General features: G+C 42.1%; 1 protein-coding gene across 1 annotated transcript in view; it reads left to right on the top strand.

Annotated features, from left to right (window-relative positions):
* pde10a (phosphodiesterase 10A) overlaps nucleotides 1-17,404 on the top strand; it is a 163,129-nt gene that overhangs the window by 110,576 nt on the left and 35,149 nt on the right. Inside the window, exons 13-15 of the mRNA XM_078230471.1 lie at nucleotides 717-889; nucleotides 2,385-2,496; nucleotides 10,708-10,788. Of these exons, the coding sequence (XP_078086597.1) occupies nucleotides 717-889; nucleotides 2,385-2,496; nucleotides 10,708-10,788 (366 nt within the window). The remainder of the gene's footprint in view (nucleotides 1-716; nucleotides 890-2,384; nucleotides 2,497-10,707; nucleotides 10,789-17,404) is intronic.

Here is a 17,404-nt window from a genome sequence, read left to right as displayed (position 1 = left end):
GGGACTAGGCAAAAAATGGTTTGGCACAGACAAGAAGGGCCAAAAGGCCTGTTTCTGAACTGTAATTTTCTATGGTTCTATGGTTCTACAGGTCAATCATTATTAGTAAATGTCATATACTTTGGCCAATCACAGATATTCTCTGACAGCATGGGAATAATAAATCCTAGCGGTTTCTGCCTGACTTTCCCTTGGCCACCAGTCCTGGACTGTTATCTGGACTATTAAGCTGCCTGGAACCACTAGCGTGTCCTTGCTCAAAGAATGTCTCATTCACTGAGCTGTCTGGTACCCATGCTGATGAGAGCTATGCTTTTATGGGTGTATTGTTATAAGGAATGTGGTTCACTTTACTGGCCTATTTCCCATGATGCCTTAGAACCCTGTGCTATTAGCCAAGATGTATGCTTGTTCAATAATACACTTTCAAAAATACATATTTAAATTCTCTAACTGTGGTTATATGTGTTTCTATGCAGACTGTACCTCTGTAAAATATATATAAGGCAGTCTGCGATTCTTATCCTAAGCTAATCCACTCAGTTCTAAGAATCTTTATTAGTTTTTAAACCCCAGAGTGTTTTGAGTTTCTCTAACACAAAGCAACCTATCAGAGATGAGACATGAAAGATAAAGTAAATGTAAATACTCTTTAATAAAGTAGTGAAAATTAAAATTAGCTTCTGTACTGTTTATTGAATTTTTTTTTCCACCAGTTGGAAGGGCATAATATTTTCTCCAACCTGAATGCTGATGATTATGAACAGCTGCTAGAGATCATTCGGAAAGCCATCATTGCCACTGATCTTGCACTATATTTTGGAAATAGGAAACAGTTAACTGACCTGCTAGAGGCAGGAGCGTTGGACATCAACAATCAAACACACAGGTAAATTTCTTCTGTATTTAAACTGTAATTACAATTTAATTATTATGATGGCAACATGCTGAGAAAACCATTACAGAAATAGTAAAAGATTATTGAAACAGTTTGAACTCTCCCTTACAAAAGCAAGATACTTCAGCTTCTGGAAATCTTAAATATAAACAGAGTATTCTGGAAAACTCAACAAGTCTGACAGTGCTTGTGGAGAAAGAAGCAGAATTAAATTTTCAGGTCCGTGACCTTCTTTAGAACTGGGAGAAGTTGGAAATGTTCCATTATTATTCCCTTTAGCCTTGCTCCATGAATTCATTTGATCTCTCCTGCCCAGCACTCCATCGCAGATGTTCTTCTCTTTTGTTCCTATTCCAATTCTGTCCCCTTCCACTTGCTCAAAACCTATTACATTTCTAACTTTTCTAAGTTCTGATGAAAGGTTACAGACCTAAAATGTTAACTCTGTTTCTCTCTTCACAAGTAATTGTAGCTTGGCAATAAAGAGCTGAATTCCCACAGTTTCTGTCAGGTGTTCAGATTGCAAGAATTCAGATGTGTTTGAAACGGGCAATATAAGTATCGCAAATGTCTGACTAGTCTTCTGTGCATTCTAACTCCATGAAGCAAGGAACATCTTGAACCAGAATTTTACAGTACAGAAGTCTTTGTCCCATTATGCCTGTCTCATCTCTCAAAGGTCTATGATCTAGTTCCTTTTCTCTACCTTTTTAATCCATTTCCCTTTAAGAAATCTGTTATTCTATTATGGATTATGTTTTCACCACTGTTTCATTTGGTGTTCTGAAATTTTATGCTCTGTACCTACCAATTCACTGGACACTGGAAATTATTTTTGCCATTTTACTTTATAAAAACCTATCATAATTTTGAAAAGTTTTATAAGATCTTCTAACTTTTGTTCTATTTTTTCCTCATAAGGAAAACCTAGATATGTTCCCATTAATTCACCTGAAGCGAGCCCTTGTTCAAGAACTCCACTCGTACTGTCTGTATCTGTAAAGACTTGATTACCTGAAAAGACTCACATTCCAACCATTAGCTTACAATTGTGTCTTTGTCTATATATGCCATGTTTGTGAAACCTGCCTCTCCACTCACCTAATGAAGGAGCAGCGCTCCGAAAGCTCGTGACTCCAAATAAACCTGTTGGACTTTAACCTGGTGTTGTGAGACTTCTTACTGTGCCCACCCCAGTCCAACACCAGCGTCTCCACATCTTGTTCAAGGATTCAAAGAAGCTTGAGCACATGTGGCCAATAAATCTATTTCTTCTATTTCCCATGAGAGGGAATTTAAAAAGTATCAGAATATATACAGTGTGGGAAAGGTTTTTCTGCTGAGGAAATAGGAATGTGCAAAAATTAAAATAGTTCTTAATGGACAAAATATATCAAAATTCGTGTTATCAAACAAGTAATGAACTGAACAGAATCTTCAAAGGTCATTTATTTATCAGCTTTATTTTGTTTGTTTTCTCCAACAGAGACAGGGTGATTGGTCTAATGATGACATCTTGTGATCTCTGCTCCGTCACCAAATTTTGGCCGGTGTGCAAGGCAACAACCAATGATATTTATGCTGAATTCTGGGGAGAGGTATATCCCTGTTCTATTATACTAAATAACAAACTTGAGAGTAGCATGAAGACATCCAGACTAAATCATTGCAGAGACCTTCTGAAACAGATATAGCTGTAATATCCCGGTATTCTACCAGTAACTAGTACTAATCCTATAACTGCGGAGATTTACCATCAAGCCATAACCAAAAGTCCCCTACACAAGCTGTGATCAAGCTACCCAGTTGATGACAATTTTAATAGCCCTGTCTCCTTGGACTGCAGTTCCATGTGACTCTGAATGGAGAACTGACCTGGATTTGGATCACATCAAATAGTTTGGTGCTGATTGTGAACCAAACCAGTGATTCCACAGGGGCAGTGGAATTGATGTTTGGGGAATTTCTCACCGGGAACATTGTTTTAAGGCAGAATCTTATGGAGCCAACAGAGATCTTGACCCCAGCAAGGCTCACACATCGCCTGTATTAAAAAATGACCCATTCCATCTAATGCCATTCTGGCACTTAACAGGACACCAGCGGGTCATCCCCCAGATCAAAAACTCAGGAGTAGGAGGGGGAAAGTGGTGCAATTAGAGGCAGGCAGATCTTTGTACACATCAGTGCCACTGGAGAGGTGATGGCTACTGCTGGTCCCACACCCATTTGGGGCCTCAGATCAAGGGGGGACCCAGGCCACAAGTGAGTGATGGAGGGGTTATTGGGTGGGGATCAGGAGGAGGTGACTTTAAGCAGTATCCATCCCCCTTTTCAATGCTGGATCCGTTGCTCAGCCATTGACTGCCTTTGAATAAGAATCTCCCACTATCCCGGGACCCCACAGTGAAACACACCAGGCTTTGCTTGTTATGCTTCTTGCACTAGCTTAATACCAGCAGCAGCGGGATAGGACCTCAAGTAACCTGTTTTTCTCAGTGTATCAGTGGTGGAAGGATACCAGAGCTGGCTATTAGCCTGTTGAATTGCATTATGAACACTCCTTAGGTGGCCAGCAAGTCTTGGACAATACTCTCTGGTCTCCCCACAACGGGAGTCGGCCCACTATTGGCCGGTTGCAAAAACTTCTGGTCCCGCCGCTGTCAATGGGATTTCCCTGAATTATAGTTCCTATCTCCTCCCCATTCCCCAGTTGCCTTTTCTCCCCCAATTTATTAGGTGCGCTTCTCATCACGCCTGGAAAATAATGTTTGGTATTTGGGGAACTGCCAAGAAAACGGACACAATTCCCATTTTTTTCCTTCTCAGGTGATCTTACAACCTCACCAAGCTGATCTATGGGTGGAATGAGGTCATCAGATCGCACCATAGGGTTTGGGGTAATGTGAAAACTAGAAAATGTAGGCTTGAGCAGTGAGTGGGGAGTGAGAGGGGGACTTGGGAGGGGGAAGGAAATGCCAGTAAATCTGAAATTAAAATACACATTAGCATTGAAAAAGGAGTTGGTCAAGGCTTTTTATCAGAATTATACACTGGTATGAATCAAGGTTTAAGGAAAGGAGATGGCACTGTTGGGGGGAAGTGTTTGCTGTTGTTGAATTGGATTGGAGAAAATACTTGATCCAAACTGTATTGTCTTTTATTTCATATGGAACTACAAAAATTAGATTAGCAAATGGATTTTTCACATGTGCATATACACAGATTTGCTTGAGAAGTGTCATCTGGCAGTGCAACCTTTTGCTTCGTTATTTTCTAATAACACCAAAATAACTCAGACTTTAGTCTCTCAGTTCAGACCACAATGTTGGCTGATTCTTAAATTTATCAATACAACCATTGATTGTAAAATACATCTGAAAAATCACAGATCATTATCAAATCTGAAAATCTTATGGGTTAAACTCTTTTTATTTATTATTTACTTTTATTAAATACTGTAACAAAAGGTTTTATATCTATGGAAATATTTATACTTAACATATTCTATATGTTCCATTATGTCTTAAGTTTGTTCAGGCATATAGTAAGAAGTTTAACAACACCAGGTTAAAGTCCAACGGGTTTATTTGGTAGCAAAAGCCACACAAGCTTTCAGAGCTCCAAGCCCCTTCTTCAGGTCTGAAGAAGGGGCTTGGAGCTCCGAAAGCTTGTGTGGCTTTTGCTACCAAATAAACCCGTTGGACTTAACCTGGTGTTGATAAACTTCTTACTGTGTTTAACCCAGTCCAACCGTGGCATCTCTACATCATGACTACCAGGCATATAGTAGCAGGGACTAACGAATTGTGTATTAAGAGATAAATAAATATGCTAAACCATTGCTGTACAGAATTACGATATCTATAATTATTCTTACAATTATTTTTTTCAGATAAGATAGTTGAGCATGTTCAGTTGTGTTCATTTTTAGGAATCAGAATGAATCATTGAACAATTATGATTGGCAGGTTATTGAGTTTGAGAACCATCTTTAAAATCTACTCTGGTGCTAAAAGGAAAAGTTATGAGTTGTCTCCCAAGAGTTTTGAGGTGCTCTGTTTGGTCTCCCTATCCTCAGGCTGATGAAAAATTTCAAAGCATTTACCAGCTTTTTCTAATAGAAAAATCAGCTAGGCGTCCCTTTCTGATTTCTGTTCAGTGACGCTTGCTGTGAAGAAAACGTAACCTTTTGGTTAAAGCAACATTGAGGAAATTTCTGATGCCTTCATCTGTTGATACCCTGCTGACACTAATGGCTGAATTTTAATTTCCAAAAAAGAGCGGGGTTGGGTTGTTGAAATTATAAATCTTTAAAAATCTCAAATCTGTATCGCCTCTGGGCATAACAGAAACAGGAAACTTGTCATTTGATTGGCCGCTAAGCACTTGCTGTCAGAGACAGTGTATTAATAGCCAGCTTAGGACACCAAAGTTAAGGTAGATCGACAAATAAAAAACTAAAAGTTTGAAATAAATAAAAATAAAATAGTTAAAATAAATACCTTAAATGCATACCTGTGTAATTAAGAAACATCTAACTTTTAGTAATAAGTGATACTCGCATTTAATGAGTAAATTGTAACATACATAGGAATTATTCTAAGTTAATTAAGAAAGTAATTAAATCAATGAATAGGCTCATTACTAATGGCAGGACAGGTGTTATGTTGCAGCTGTGGAATGTTGATTTTTGGACGCCAAGATGATCCCAGACAAACACATTTGCAGGAAGTGTAAGCAGCTAGAGGAATTCTGGATTAGGTTATTGTTCTGGAAAATATTGCATGACATAAGGAAGGGGGAGAAATACCTGGACACTTTGTTCCAGGAGAGAGTCACACCTCTTAGAAAAGGGTCATCTCTTTTAATCAGTGGTGAGTGACAAGACGATGTGACTATGAGTGAGGCAGGAGTGGAGGAGGAGGCTGAGACTTTGCAATTGTTACACAAGTTTGAGATGCTTGCTGTGTGGACAAAAGCGAGGTCAGACAGGCCACAGCACCATGATAGTGGTAGTAGGGTTAGTGTAGTGAGGGGGATTGACACGTTGTCTGCAGCAAAGAGCGAGAGTCCCGAAAGTTTGTTGTCTGTTCAGTGCCGTGTTTGGTATACCTGTACAGGGTTGGAGAGGAACTTACAGTGGGAGGGAGAGGATCATTGTGCTCCATGTAGGTACCAGTGACATAGACAGGACATGGAAACAGGTTCTGCATAAGTCAGTATGAGAAGTTAGGCACCAAATTAAGAAGCAGAACCTCTAAGGTAATAACCTCTGGATTATTACTTGAGCTGCAAGCAAATTGGCATAGGGCAAATAAGATTAGAGAGATGAATACATGCTTCAAAGACTGGTGTGGAAGAAGTGAGTTCTGTCTCATAGGACACTAGTACTAGGGAAAGTGGGGGCTGTACGCTTGGGACAGTCTGCATCTCAACAATGCTGGGACCGGTATTCTTGGGAATCACATAACTAGGAAGGTAGAGAGGTAAATAGTGGGGGCGAGAAATCAAATATGCTAAATTGTGGTATACTAAAGCATAGAGATAAGGTAAAAGAAGATGGTATTAATAAGGGAAATGATAAACAGACCATGACAGGAAGGGTCAAAGAGTACAAATCTAAAAGTAAATCAACAGATAAGGCTAACAAGATAATAAAAGGACAAAACTTAAAGCTCTGTATCTGAATGCACTTAGAATTCAAAACAAAACAGATGAACTGACAGTGCAAACAGAGATTAATAAATACAATCTAATAACCATAACACAGACATGTCTGCAGGATGGCATGGATTGGAACCTGAATATTGAAGGGTATGTGAAATTTAGGAAGTTAGGAAAAGGTAGGGGCACGGCTCTGTTAATTAAAGACGACATTAGCACCATAAAGAGGGATGACCTAAATTCAGGCAGGACATAAAAGTGGTTTGGGGAGAGATGAGGAATGATAGAGGCACACAGTCACTTGTGGGAGTGGTATACAGGCCCCTGAAAAGTAATCACATGGCAAGACAGGGTTTCAAAGAAAAAATAGTGGGAGCTTGTAAGAAAGGCATGGTGAATATCATGGGGATATTAATCTATGTGAAGGTGCCTCTAGGTAGCAGTGATCATAATATGTTTGAATTTTATATTCAGTTTGAGGAAGAGAAAGGTTGTGTCTAAGAATAGTATTTCAAATTTAAATAAGGGCAATTTGAGGGCATGAATGCAGAGCTTAGCAAAAGTGAACTGGCAATTTAGATTAAGGGATAGATAAATAGAGAATAAGTTGCAGACATTTAAAGGGATATTTCAGAATACACAGAATAGATACATTCCAACAATGAAGAAAAATTCTAAGAGGAGGACCCATCATTCAATGGTTAACTAAAAATACCAAAGATAGTGGGCGGGATTCTCCAAAAGAAAATTCTAAGAGCGGCATTTTACCATTTTTGTCTAAGTGCTGGGCAGACTTGAAACTAGGAGAGTTTCAGATCTGTATTTTGGGCGTGTTTCTAGCACCCCTCCCCTCGCCCCCATATGCACCCCCATGCAGGGCCCACGGCCCGAGATGCAGCCCCCACCGACCCCCCCCCCTTCCTAAACCGCTGCCCATACCGATCACGGACCCCCAAGCCCACCGATCGCAGCCCCACTGCCTTCCCCCCAGTGATTTGCTGCAGAGTGGCAGCGGGCCCCCTCTCGTCATTGGCCCCACCCACTGGCCCCTCCCTTATTAGCCCCACCCCTGATGGTGCCCTATGGGCATTGTTCAGGTGCCAGACTGGCATTGCCCAGGTGCCAGTCTGGCACTGTCCAAGGGGCACCCCCCTTGCCCTCGGCATCCCCAGGGGACCTCACTGGCCTCTGGTTCCACCGGCGAGACCAGGTTGAACGGGGAGCATGGTCTATTCCTTGCCGCCGAGAATCTTTCCCGGCGAGGTCATAAAGGCAGGACGATTGAGTACCAGGCTCGGACTTGGTCAGCCCTGCGACCCCACAACTCTCTTCCCTCCCCCCACCCCACAGCCCAATCACTGGTCCCCTGGCCATTCCCAGGCCCAGCCCCAACCCCCGCCCCCTCGCCTTCCCAGCCCACCACGATGCCGCCCCCCCCCCATCGATTTCCCTCCTGGCCCTAGCCCCAGCAGTGCCAACCTCTCCCAGCAAGCTAACCACCTCCCCCAGCTGACCCCCCCCCCCACAGCCCGTCCAGATTGCTGGCCTCCCTGCTTGCCTCATTGCTCCCTATGCAGAGTGGCAGCAGAACCCCCGACCACCACCAATCGCCTCCTTGGCCCCGCTCCATCAGGCCCCACCTTTATATGCCCCACCCCCTTGGCCCTGCCCCATGCCTGATGAGTAGTGCCAAGGTGCCCCCTGGGCATCGGCACTTTGCCCCTTGAGCAGTGCCAGTGGGGAAAGGCTGGCATTGCCAGGCGGCACCCCACTGTCACTCGACCCGCTGGGGGCCCAAATTGCACCCATCCCCCCCCCCCCCCCCCCCCCCCCCTTCACTCCAGTGTTTCAGGCCACCAGTTCCCCATTAGTGGGGAGCCAGTCTAAACCCTGCTGGAGTGAACCACTCTGGTGGGGGGAGTAGAAGCTGGTGAGACTTCAGTCCTGAGCCCACTAACCTGATTCAAATTATATTTAAATGACCATTTAAATAGTCTTTGCACCTCCCCACCGATAGCTGCAGAGCAGATGTCGCCGGAAATCCAGCGCTGGGAGACGCAAGCGGGATGCGAATGCACACGTGCGAATCTGCCGACGTGACAGTCTCCTGGCCCGCTGTGCTAAAATATTAACACAGCAGGATGGGAGAATCACAGCCAGTATCAAACTTATAGAAAAAGCAAAGGCGGGTGCTTGGTCAGAAGATGGGACAAAATATAAAAACAACAAAGAATGACTGAAAGATTAATAAGAAGAGCAAAATTTGAGTACGAGGGCAAGCTAGCGAGAAATATAAAGACAGATCTTAAGAGATTCTATAGATATTTTTAAAAAAGAAAGAATTAACAAAGTGAGCATTGATCCGACAGAAAATGTGTCTGAGGAATTAAGAATGTAAAATAAGGAGATGGCAGACAAATTGAACCAGTATTTTGCATTGATCTAAACTATAGAGGATACAGGTAACATCTCAGCTATAGCTGGAAATCAGGATTTGGGAGGGAGGAACTCAAGAAAAACTCCACCAGGGAAGTAAATTGGTGGAACTGCAAGTTGAAAAGTCCCCAGATCCTGATGGATTTCATCCAAGAGTCTTAAAAGAAGTGGCTAGTAAGATAGCTGGTGCTTTGGTTTTTAATTTTCCAAAATTCACTAAATTCAGGGAATGTTCCATTAGATTGGAAAGTAAGTAATGTAACTTCTTTATTCAAAAAGAGGGGGAGACAGAAAGCAGGAAACTGTAGGCTTATCAGCTTAGCATCTGTTACAGGGAAAATGTCAGAAGCTGTTGTTAAAGATTTTATTACACAGCACTTAGATAAATTCAAGACCATCAAGCAGAGTCAACTTAATATTGTGAATCATGTTTAACCAATTTATTAGAGCTCTTTGAAGATGTAACGTGCTGTGGATGAAGGGGAACCTAAGTACTGTACTTAGATTTTCAGAAAGCACCTAAGGTGCCACATCAAAGGTTATCGTAGAAAATCAAAACTCATGGTGTGGGGAACATACTCGTATAGATAGAAAATTAGCTAACAGGAAACACAGAGTAGGCATAAATGGGTTCCTTTCTGGTTGACATGATGTGACGAGTGTTGTGCCACAGGGATCAATTCTGAGGCCTCGACTCTTTACAATTTATATTAATGATTTGGATGAAGGGCCAATGTATAGTTGCTAAATCTGCTGATGACACAAAGATAGGTAGAAAGCTAACTTGTGAAAAGATCATGAGGCAACAAAAGGATATAAATAGGTTAGGTGAGTGGGCAAAGATCTGGCAAATGGAGTATGATGTGGGAAAATGTGAGGTGGTCCATTTTGGCAGGATGAATAAAAAAGAAACATGTTATCTAAATGGTGATAGATTGTAGGGCTTTTGTGATGTAGAGGGTTCTGGGTGTCCTAGTGCATGAATCGCAAAAGGTTAGTATTCAGGTACAGCAAGTAATTAGCAAATTGTTTATTCCAAGGGGAATTGGGTACAAGAGTAGGAAGATAATTCTTCCTACACAGGGATTATACCGTTACTCAGGGCATAGGTGTACCGTTACTCAGGGCATAGGTGCTGCCACATCTGGATTATTATGTACAATATTGGTCTTCATATTTAAGGAAACTTGTTAATGCATTGGAAACAATTCAGAGAAAGGCCAGGATTTTCAACTCCTATTTGCATTGTGCAAGTTTAGTGGCAAGAGCGGAAAATATTGCAAGAAGGTCTTCGTCACGTTTCACATTGATGCAAATGCGGGAAGCAATTGCCCCTTAGCAGCAGCAGGCAACTTACCCAAGTCTGTTCCAGAGTGTGCCCCCCCCACCCGGCTGGCAGCCAAGCCTATCATTCAATGTGACACAGCACACAGGCTTCTCAAACCTGCCTTCGTCAAGATTCAACCCTTACTACATGTGATGACACAAGTGGAATGACCAATTTCAGCAATTGAATAAATAATTGGAACCGTGCCGCAGCATGCATCAGCACTTTTGTTGGGTGTAGAGCAAGATCAGGAATAATGATTTGCTGGCATAAGTTTGATATGGCAATTCTATTATAAATTCTCTTCATAGTTACAGTTTTTAAGCCAACACATACTCTGACACTGATTTCTGTTAATTGAATCATATTCTTCATGTAGGGTGACGACATGAAAAAAATGGGAATGCAACCCATTCCTATGATGGACAGGGAGAAAATTGAAGAGATCCCCAGTGGTCAGGTATATAACATCAATTTGTGATTATAACTTATCTTCGGAAAATCATGATTGATCTGTGTTATGAATTTTCCTTTATATGATATTTCAAAGCAACCTGCACTTCATCAACACACATTGGCACAGAATCTAATTATCCTTGCTTAAGGTTTAAATTTGTGTTAATGCTCATGATCCAAGTGACTTGCCTACATGTGTGTACACTCAGCATGTTGAAAATTAGATTGTGTTTTAGGCTTCTCAGAGAAAAGTTCAGAGTGTCTTTATTAATAACTTTCGTAAATTGTGGGGCAGAATTTAATGTAGGCAACCGGGGTATTACCCACTGGCTGGAGATCTGGGGGTGGAAACCACCCCCCTCCCCCGCATCACCGCCAAGAAGAGCTGCTGACCAATCAGAAGCCAGCAATTGTGCATTGTTTCTCAGAAGCCCATTAGCAACATGTCAGTGTTTGCTTTTCAGGCGTTCTGCATGGTGAGTCCCTACTGCTATTGGTGAATACCACCAGCAGCATGATGAGGCCCTTAGGTTGGCTTTGATTGCCCACTCACAAGCCTCAATTGGCTCTGGGTCAAGAAGGCTTGTGAAAGAGGCTTTCCCACCCCAGGTTTCAATGGTAAGAAGGCAGCTGGATTTCCAACCACCACTCTGCTGCTCAGTTAAATACCTTCCCACCACCAACTCTCTTCAGAGGAGGGCATTAAATTCCACTCTAGGATTCATAACTTTCTCTATTCTCTGAAATCCTTTCAAGCAGTCAGAGGTGGAATATCAAAACTGCGCAGCATTCTAACATTGGCAATACACGTTGAGAGAATTAGGAGCATCTTAATAGATGGTGTAATCTTTGAAACAAATAAATCTATGAACTCAACAATAACAGCTCTAGCCTTTATAGATATGGTGCCTTTACATTATGAAAGTATCTCAAGCTGCTATATAGGAAAGTTATTGGACTAAATTTGGCAACTTCTCACATTCTTGTCTTTTCAATGGCCAACACATCATTTGAGTGGTTGACTAATCAATTAATATCATAACTGTTTATACATCCTCTTTACTTAAAATGTTTAGCCACAGCAAGTGTTATTTGTGAACTCAGATTTCTGTATTTTACATCGATGTAAAAATCCACATCTCTATTTAAAACTGTCCTCATTTTCATCGAATCTGTTGGCTCGTTTGCATCCTCCAGGAGAAGCGTTTTTATAGTTATTTTACTTGTGATACCCAAGTGTAATAACACGATTGTGATGGTCAAAACAGTCACCTTATTTTATATACAGCAAATAATCTGCATGGCCTATCTGAAGTCTGTGTTCATTTCCTTTTCTTTCTCTTCATCCAATCATTTTGCTTACTAGTCTTGAAGCTTTTAATCGTGACTTGACCTAAAGGCGGAATGTGGGCTCAAAATTTTGATTCTTCAAATTCTAGTTAGTTGGTAACAGTTAGGATAATCTTTCTGTTCTGTCTTGCTGTAATCCAGTCCAATTCTTATGTCCACCCTATGTAAAGTTCTGCTGTCATCCAAGCTTTTTTGTTGTTCACTTGTGTACTGTCCAGCTTGTTTTCATTCCTGAGACTTCACTATTTCACAGATTTGCCAATGCACCTAAGAAATCTTTATTCACTTCTCATGCAAGAACCAGTATCGTTATGATCCCCATGGAGACTGATACCTTTTAAAAATAAATTTGAATTCCCAGTATCTGACTTGAAGCATCGCACAGAATTTCAAATTTCATAACTTTTAATGCAAAAAAACAAACTAACATTGTCAAAGCACGAATAAGTAAGCAACTTGTACAACTGTAAAGATACCCCATTTAACACTTAAAATGACCAAAAATTCCAGCCTGTGGTTATACTTTATTCTGTCTCTTAAGTGGTCACTTCATGTTCCAGGACCCAGTCCAAAGCTATTCTCATCTCCCAATGGCTTACTTCCTTTTTGTTTTTCCAGCAGGATAACCTCTTATCATCGAATTGACTTTCACAGTGAGGGAGATTCCTCCCTCTAGTCAAAGTTAGGTGAATCTTAAAATCCTCATAAACTTGCATCTTGCGCCTTCTTCCCAATTAATCAATCCAGGCCTCACTGTCTCTATAACAAACAAGCAACTTAAGTTCTCTTAAGTTGAGAAGGATTCATAAGAACGTAAGAAATAGGAGCAGGAGTAGGCCATCTAGCCCCTCGAGCCTGCCCCGCCATTCAATAAGATCATGGCTGATCTGACATGGATCAGTACCACTTACCCGCCTGATCCCCATAACCCTTAATTCCCTTACCGATCAGGAATTCATCCATCCGCGCTTTGAACATATTCAGCGAGGTAGCCTCCACCACCTCAGTGGGCAGAGAATTCCAGAGATTCACCACCCTCTGGGAGAAGAAGTTCCTCCTCAACTCTGTCTTAAACCAACCCCCCTTTATTTTGAGGCTGTGTCCTCTAGTTTTATCTTCCTTTCTAAGTGGAAAGAATCTCTCCGCCTCCACCCTATCCAGCCCCCGCATTATCTTATAAGTCTCCATAAGATCCCCCCTCATCCTTCTAAACTCCAACGAGTACAAACCCAATCTCCTCAGCCTCTCCTCATAATCCAAACCCCTCATCTCCGGTATCAACCTGGTGAACCTTCTCTGCACTCCCTCCAATGCCAATATATCCTTCCTCATATAAGGGGACCAATACTGCACACAGTATTCCAGCTGCGGCCTCACCAATGCCCTGTACAGGTGCATCAAGACATCCCTGCTTTTATATTCTATCCCCTTCGCAATATAGGCCAACATCCCATTTGCCTTCTTGATCACCTGTTGTACCTGCAGACTGGGCTTTTGCGTCTCATGCACAAGGACCCCCAGGTCCCTTTGCACGGTAGCATGTTTTAATTTGTTTCCATTGAGATAATAATCCCATTTGTTATTATTTCCTCCAAAGTGTATAACCTCGCATTTCTCAACGTTATACTCCATTTGCCATATCCTCGCCCACTCACTCAGCCTGTCCAAATCTCTCTGCAGATCTTCTCCGTCCTCCACACGATTCACTTTTCCACTTATCTTTGTGTCGTCTGCAAACTTCGTTACCCTACACTCCGTCCCCTCCTCCAGATCATCTATATAGATGGTAAACAGTTGCGGCCCGAGTACCGATCCCTGCGGCACGCCACTAGTTACCTTCCTCCAACCGGAAAAACACCCATTTATTCCGACTCTTTGCTTCCTGTCGGATAGCCAGTCCCCAATCCACTTTAACACACTACCCCCAACTCCGTGTGCCCTAATCTTCTTCAGCAGCCTTTTATGGGGCACCTTATCAAACGCCTTTTGGAAATCCAAAAACACCGCATCCACCGGTTCTCCTCCATCAACCGCCCTAGTCACATCTTCATAAAAATCCAACATGTTCGTCAAGCACGACTTTCCCCTCATGAATCCATGCTGCGTCTGATTGATCGAACCATTTCTATCCAGATGCCCTGCTATCTCCTCTTTAATAATGGATTCCAGCATTTTCCCTACTACAGACGTTAAGCTGACCGGCCTATAGTTACCCGCCTTTTGTCTCCTTCCTTTTTTAAACAGCGGCGTAACATTAGCCGTTTTCCAATCAACCGGCACTACCCCAGAATGCAACGAGTTTTGATAAATAATCACTAACACATCCACTATTACCTCTGACATTTCTTTCAATACCCTGGGATGCATTCCATCCGGACCCGGGGACTTGTCCACCTTCAGTCCCATTAGTCTACCCAGCACTGCCTCTCTGGTAACATTAATTGTATTAAGTATTTCTCCTGCTGCCAACCCTCTATCGTTAATATTTGGCAAACTATTTGTGTCCTCCACCGTGAAGACCGACACAAAAAACTTATTTAAAGACTCAGCCATATCCTCATTTCCCACTATTAACTCCCCCCTCTCGTCCTCCAAGGGTCCAACATTCACTCTAGCCACTCGATTCCTTTTTATATATTTATAAAAACTTTTACTATCATTTTTTATATTAATTGCTAGCCTAGCTTCATAGTCTATCCTTCCTTTCTTTATCGCTTTCTTAGTCTCTCTTTGTTGTTTCTTAAATTTTTCCCAATCACTTGTTTCTCCACTATTTTTGGCCACTCTGTACGCAGCTGTTTTTATTTTAATACTCTCCTTTATCTCCTTCGGAGCAGTCACCTCCATTACTCTATTTTACCATAAACTGATAGCCCCAAAAGTTAAACCTCTAAACATTGTATTTGTTACAGCAAGGAATGCAAAACACTATTTCCTACCTGGGAATTACTTCCCTTTGAAGCCATCTTAACCATAGAACCATAGAAACCCTACAGTGCAGAAGGAGGCCATTCGGCCCATCGAGTCTGCACCAACCACAATCCCACCCAGGCCCTACCCCTACATATTTACCCGCTAATCCCTCTAACCTACGTATCTCAAGGGGCAATTTTTAACCTGGCCAATCAACCTAACCCGCACATCTTTGGACTGTGGGAGGAAACCGGAGCACCCGGAGGAAACCCACGCAGACACGAGGAGAATGTGCAAACTCCACACAGACAGTGACCCGAGCCGGGAATCGAACCCAGGTCCCTGGAGTTGTGAAGCAGCAGTGCTAACCACTGTGCTACCGTGCCGCCCACTGTGCTACCGTGCCGCCCTTGCTTGAAATGATTTGGTAAACCAGGAAAAAGAAGATTCTGTATTAAAAAAACATGCTCTGGATGGCACACACAGAATAATTCAGGGAACTAAGTATGATACTAACGTTCGGCTGTTCTTGGTGGTTTGGTCATACCACTGATCATTTGGAACACTATTCAGTGCCACTTCTTGAAATTGTAAGCTCAGCCATGACTGCCTTTGATACGATGAAGCCAACTCATGTTGGCCCTAAATTTATGCCTGTTAGTACAGCTTCTCAAATACAAAAGGGTGGAAATTATACTACAGAGCTCTGATTAGACTTCATCTCGAGTACTGCATTCAGTTCAATTCCTCAGTTCAATTCATCCTGCATTTCAGGAAGGATGTTTTGATCTTGAAGTGGGTACTGCGCAGCTGTAGTAGAATTTTTTTTGTTAGTTCATGTGATGTGGGTGTTGCTGGCAAGGCCACATTTATTTCTCAATCCTAATTGCCCTTGGAAAGTTGGTGCTTGAACCACAGCATCCATGTTGTGTAGTTGCGCTTACAGTGCTATTAGGTAAGGAGTCCAAGGATTTTGACCCAACGATGATGAAGGAATGGTGATAGATTTCAAAAGTCAAGTTGTGTGATTTAGAGAGGAATTTGAGCTATTAGATTTTGTTATTAATCTATCCCATTTGGCATGGTGGTAGTGCCACACAACATGGGACTCCTCCACAAGAACTGTGCAGTAATGACACCTATCAATACCATCATAGGCAGATGCATCTGCAACAGATAGGTTGGTGAGGGTGTGTAGGTTATTTTATCACTTGTGTTCATTCTCTCAGCACCTTCTGGATGGCAAATCTGGTCACTAAGTCCTCCAGGACTCAACCTACTTGGTACAGAGTTGTGCTACAGAACCACTCTTGGTAACAAAACATAAAGGACCCTGACTGTTGCGGGCTTTGATTGTCGGCCTTTTAATTGATCACAGCTTACCCTTCAAGTAATCCGACCAAGTCACAGAGTTCTCTAGAACAAGTGTTTTAATGCAAGCTATATAGCGAGGACCCCAGAAAGTCACAGGCCAATGTAGATAACGAGCCAGAGCCCAGAATTCAGGAATACACACGCAATTATAGTTTCAAATTTGATTGCAAGTAGTTAGCAAATACCAATCAAGGTATATGAGTTATCTCTATCTGCTCACATTTACTGATTAATGTTACATCATTCATGAGCTACAGATATTAAAACTACTCACAATCACCTCACACTTGCTTAATTATAATATCCAATCAGTGTGAAGACTTAAGCATGTTAGTTGACTTAATTCATCATTGTTACAAGTTATCATTGATGTCCCAGTTGTGTCTGTGTATATCACTCCCTTCTTCCAGTTCCTGATGTCTGATTTAATGAATTCTCTCAGACTAAGAGCCTTGGTGCTTATCTGAAGACTTTTATAAAGACCTCTGTTTTTTTTTCCTCATAGCAGCTTGTGTAATTTTTAAACTTTTGATTATTAACCCTTTCACCTCGTGATAATGCTGTTGAGCGTTCATTCTGTGTCGTTGCTATCTCACTGCATCTTCCAAGTGGTGTTCAACATCAAAGAGTTCTGGTTTATTAGCCGATGAAGGATAGTAGGTGGTAATCAACAGCATATTTCCCCTCCCAATAGGATCCACAGTCAAAATGGAGAATTCTGAGAGACGTTCCTTTCTGACTGTATGCCAATGTGCCACCACCTCAGTGGTTCTGTCCAGCTGTATTTTTTATTTATTTATGGGATGTGAGCTAGGCCAGTGTTTGTTGCCAATTCCTAGTTGCCCAGAATATGGTGATGAGTTGTCTTCTTGAACCGCTGCAGTCCAGAGGTGCAGGTACACCCACAGTGCTGTTATGGAGGGAATTCCAGGATCTTGGCCCAGCAAAAGTAAAGGAACGTGATATATTTCCAAGTCAGGATG

Source organism: Mustelus asterias, chromosome 15 (genome assembly GCF_964213995.1).
Source record: "Mustelus asterias chromosome 15, sMusAst1.hap1.1, whole genome shotgun sequence".
NCBI lineage: Eukaryota > Metazoa > Chordata > Chondrichthyes > Carcharhiniformes > Triakidae > Mustelus > Mustelus asterias.
This window is presented reverse-complemented; position numbering and strand designations above follow the sequence as displayed.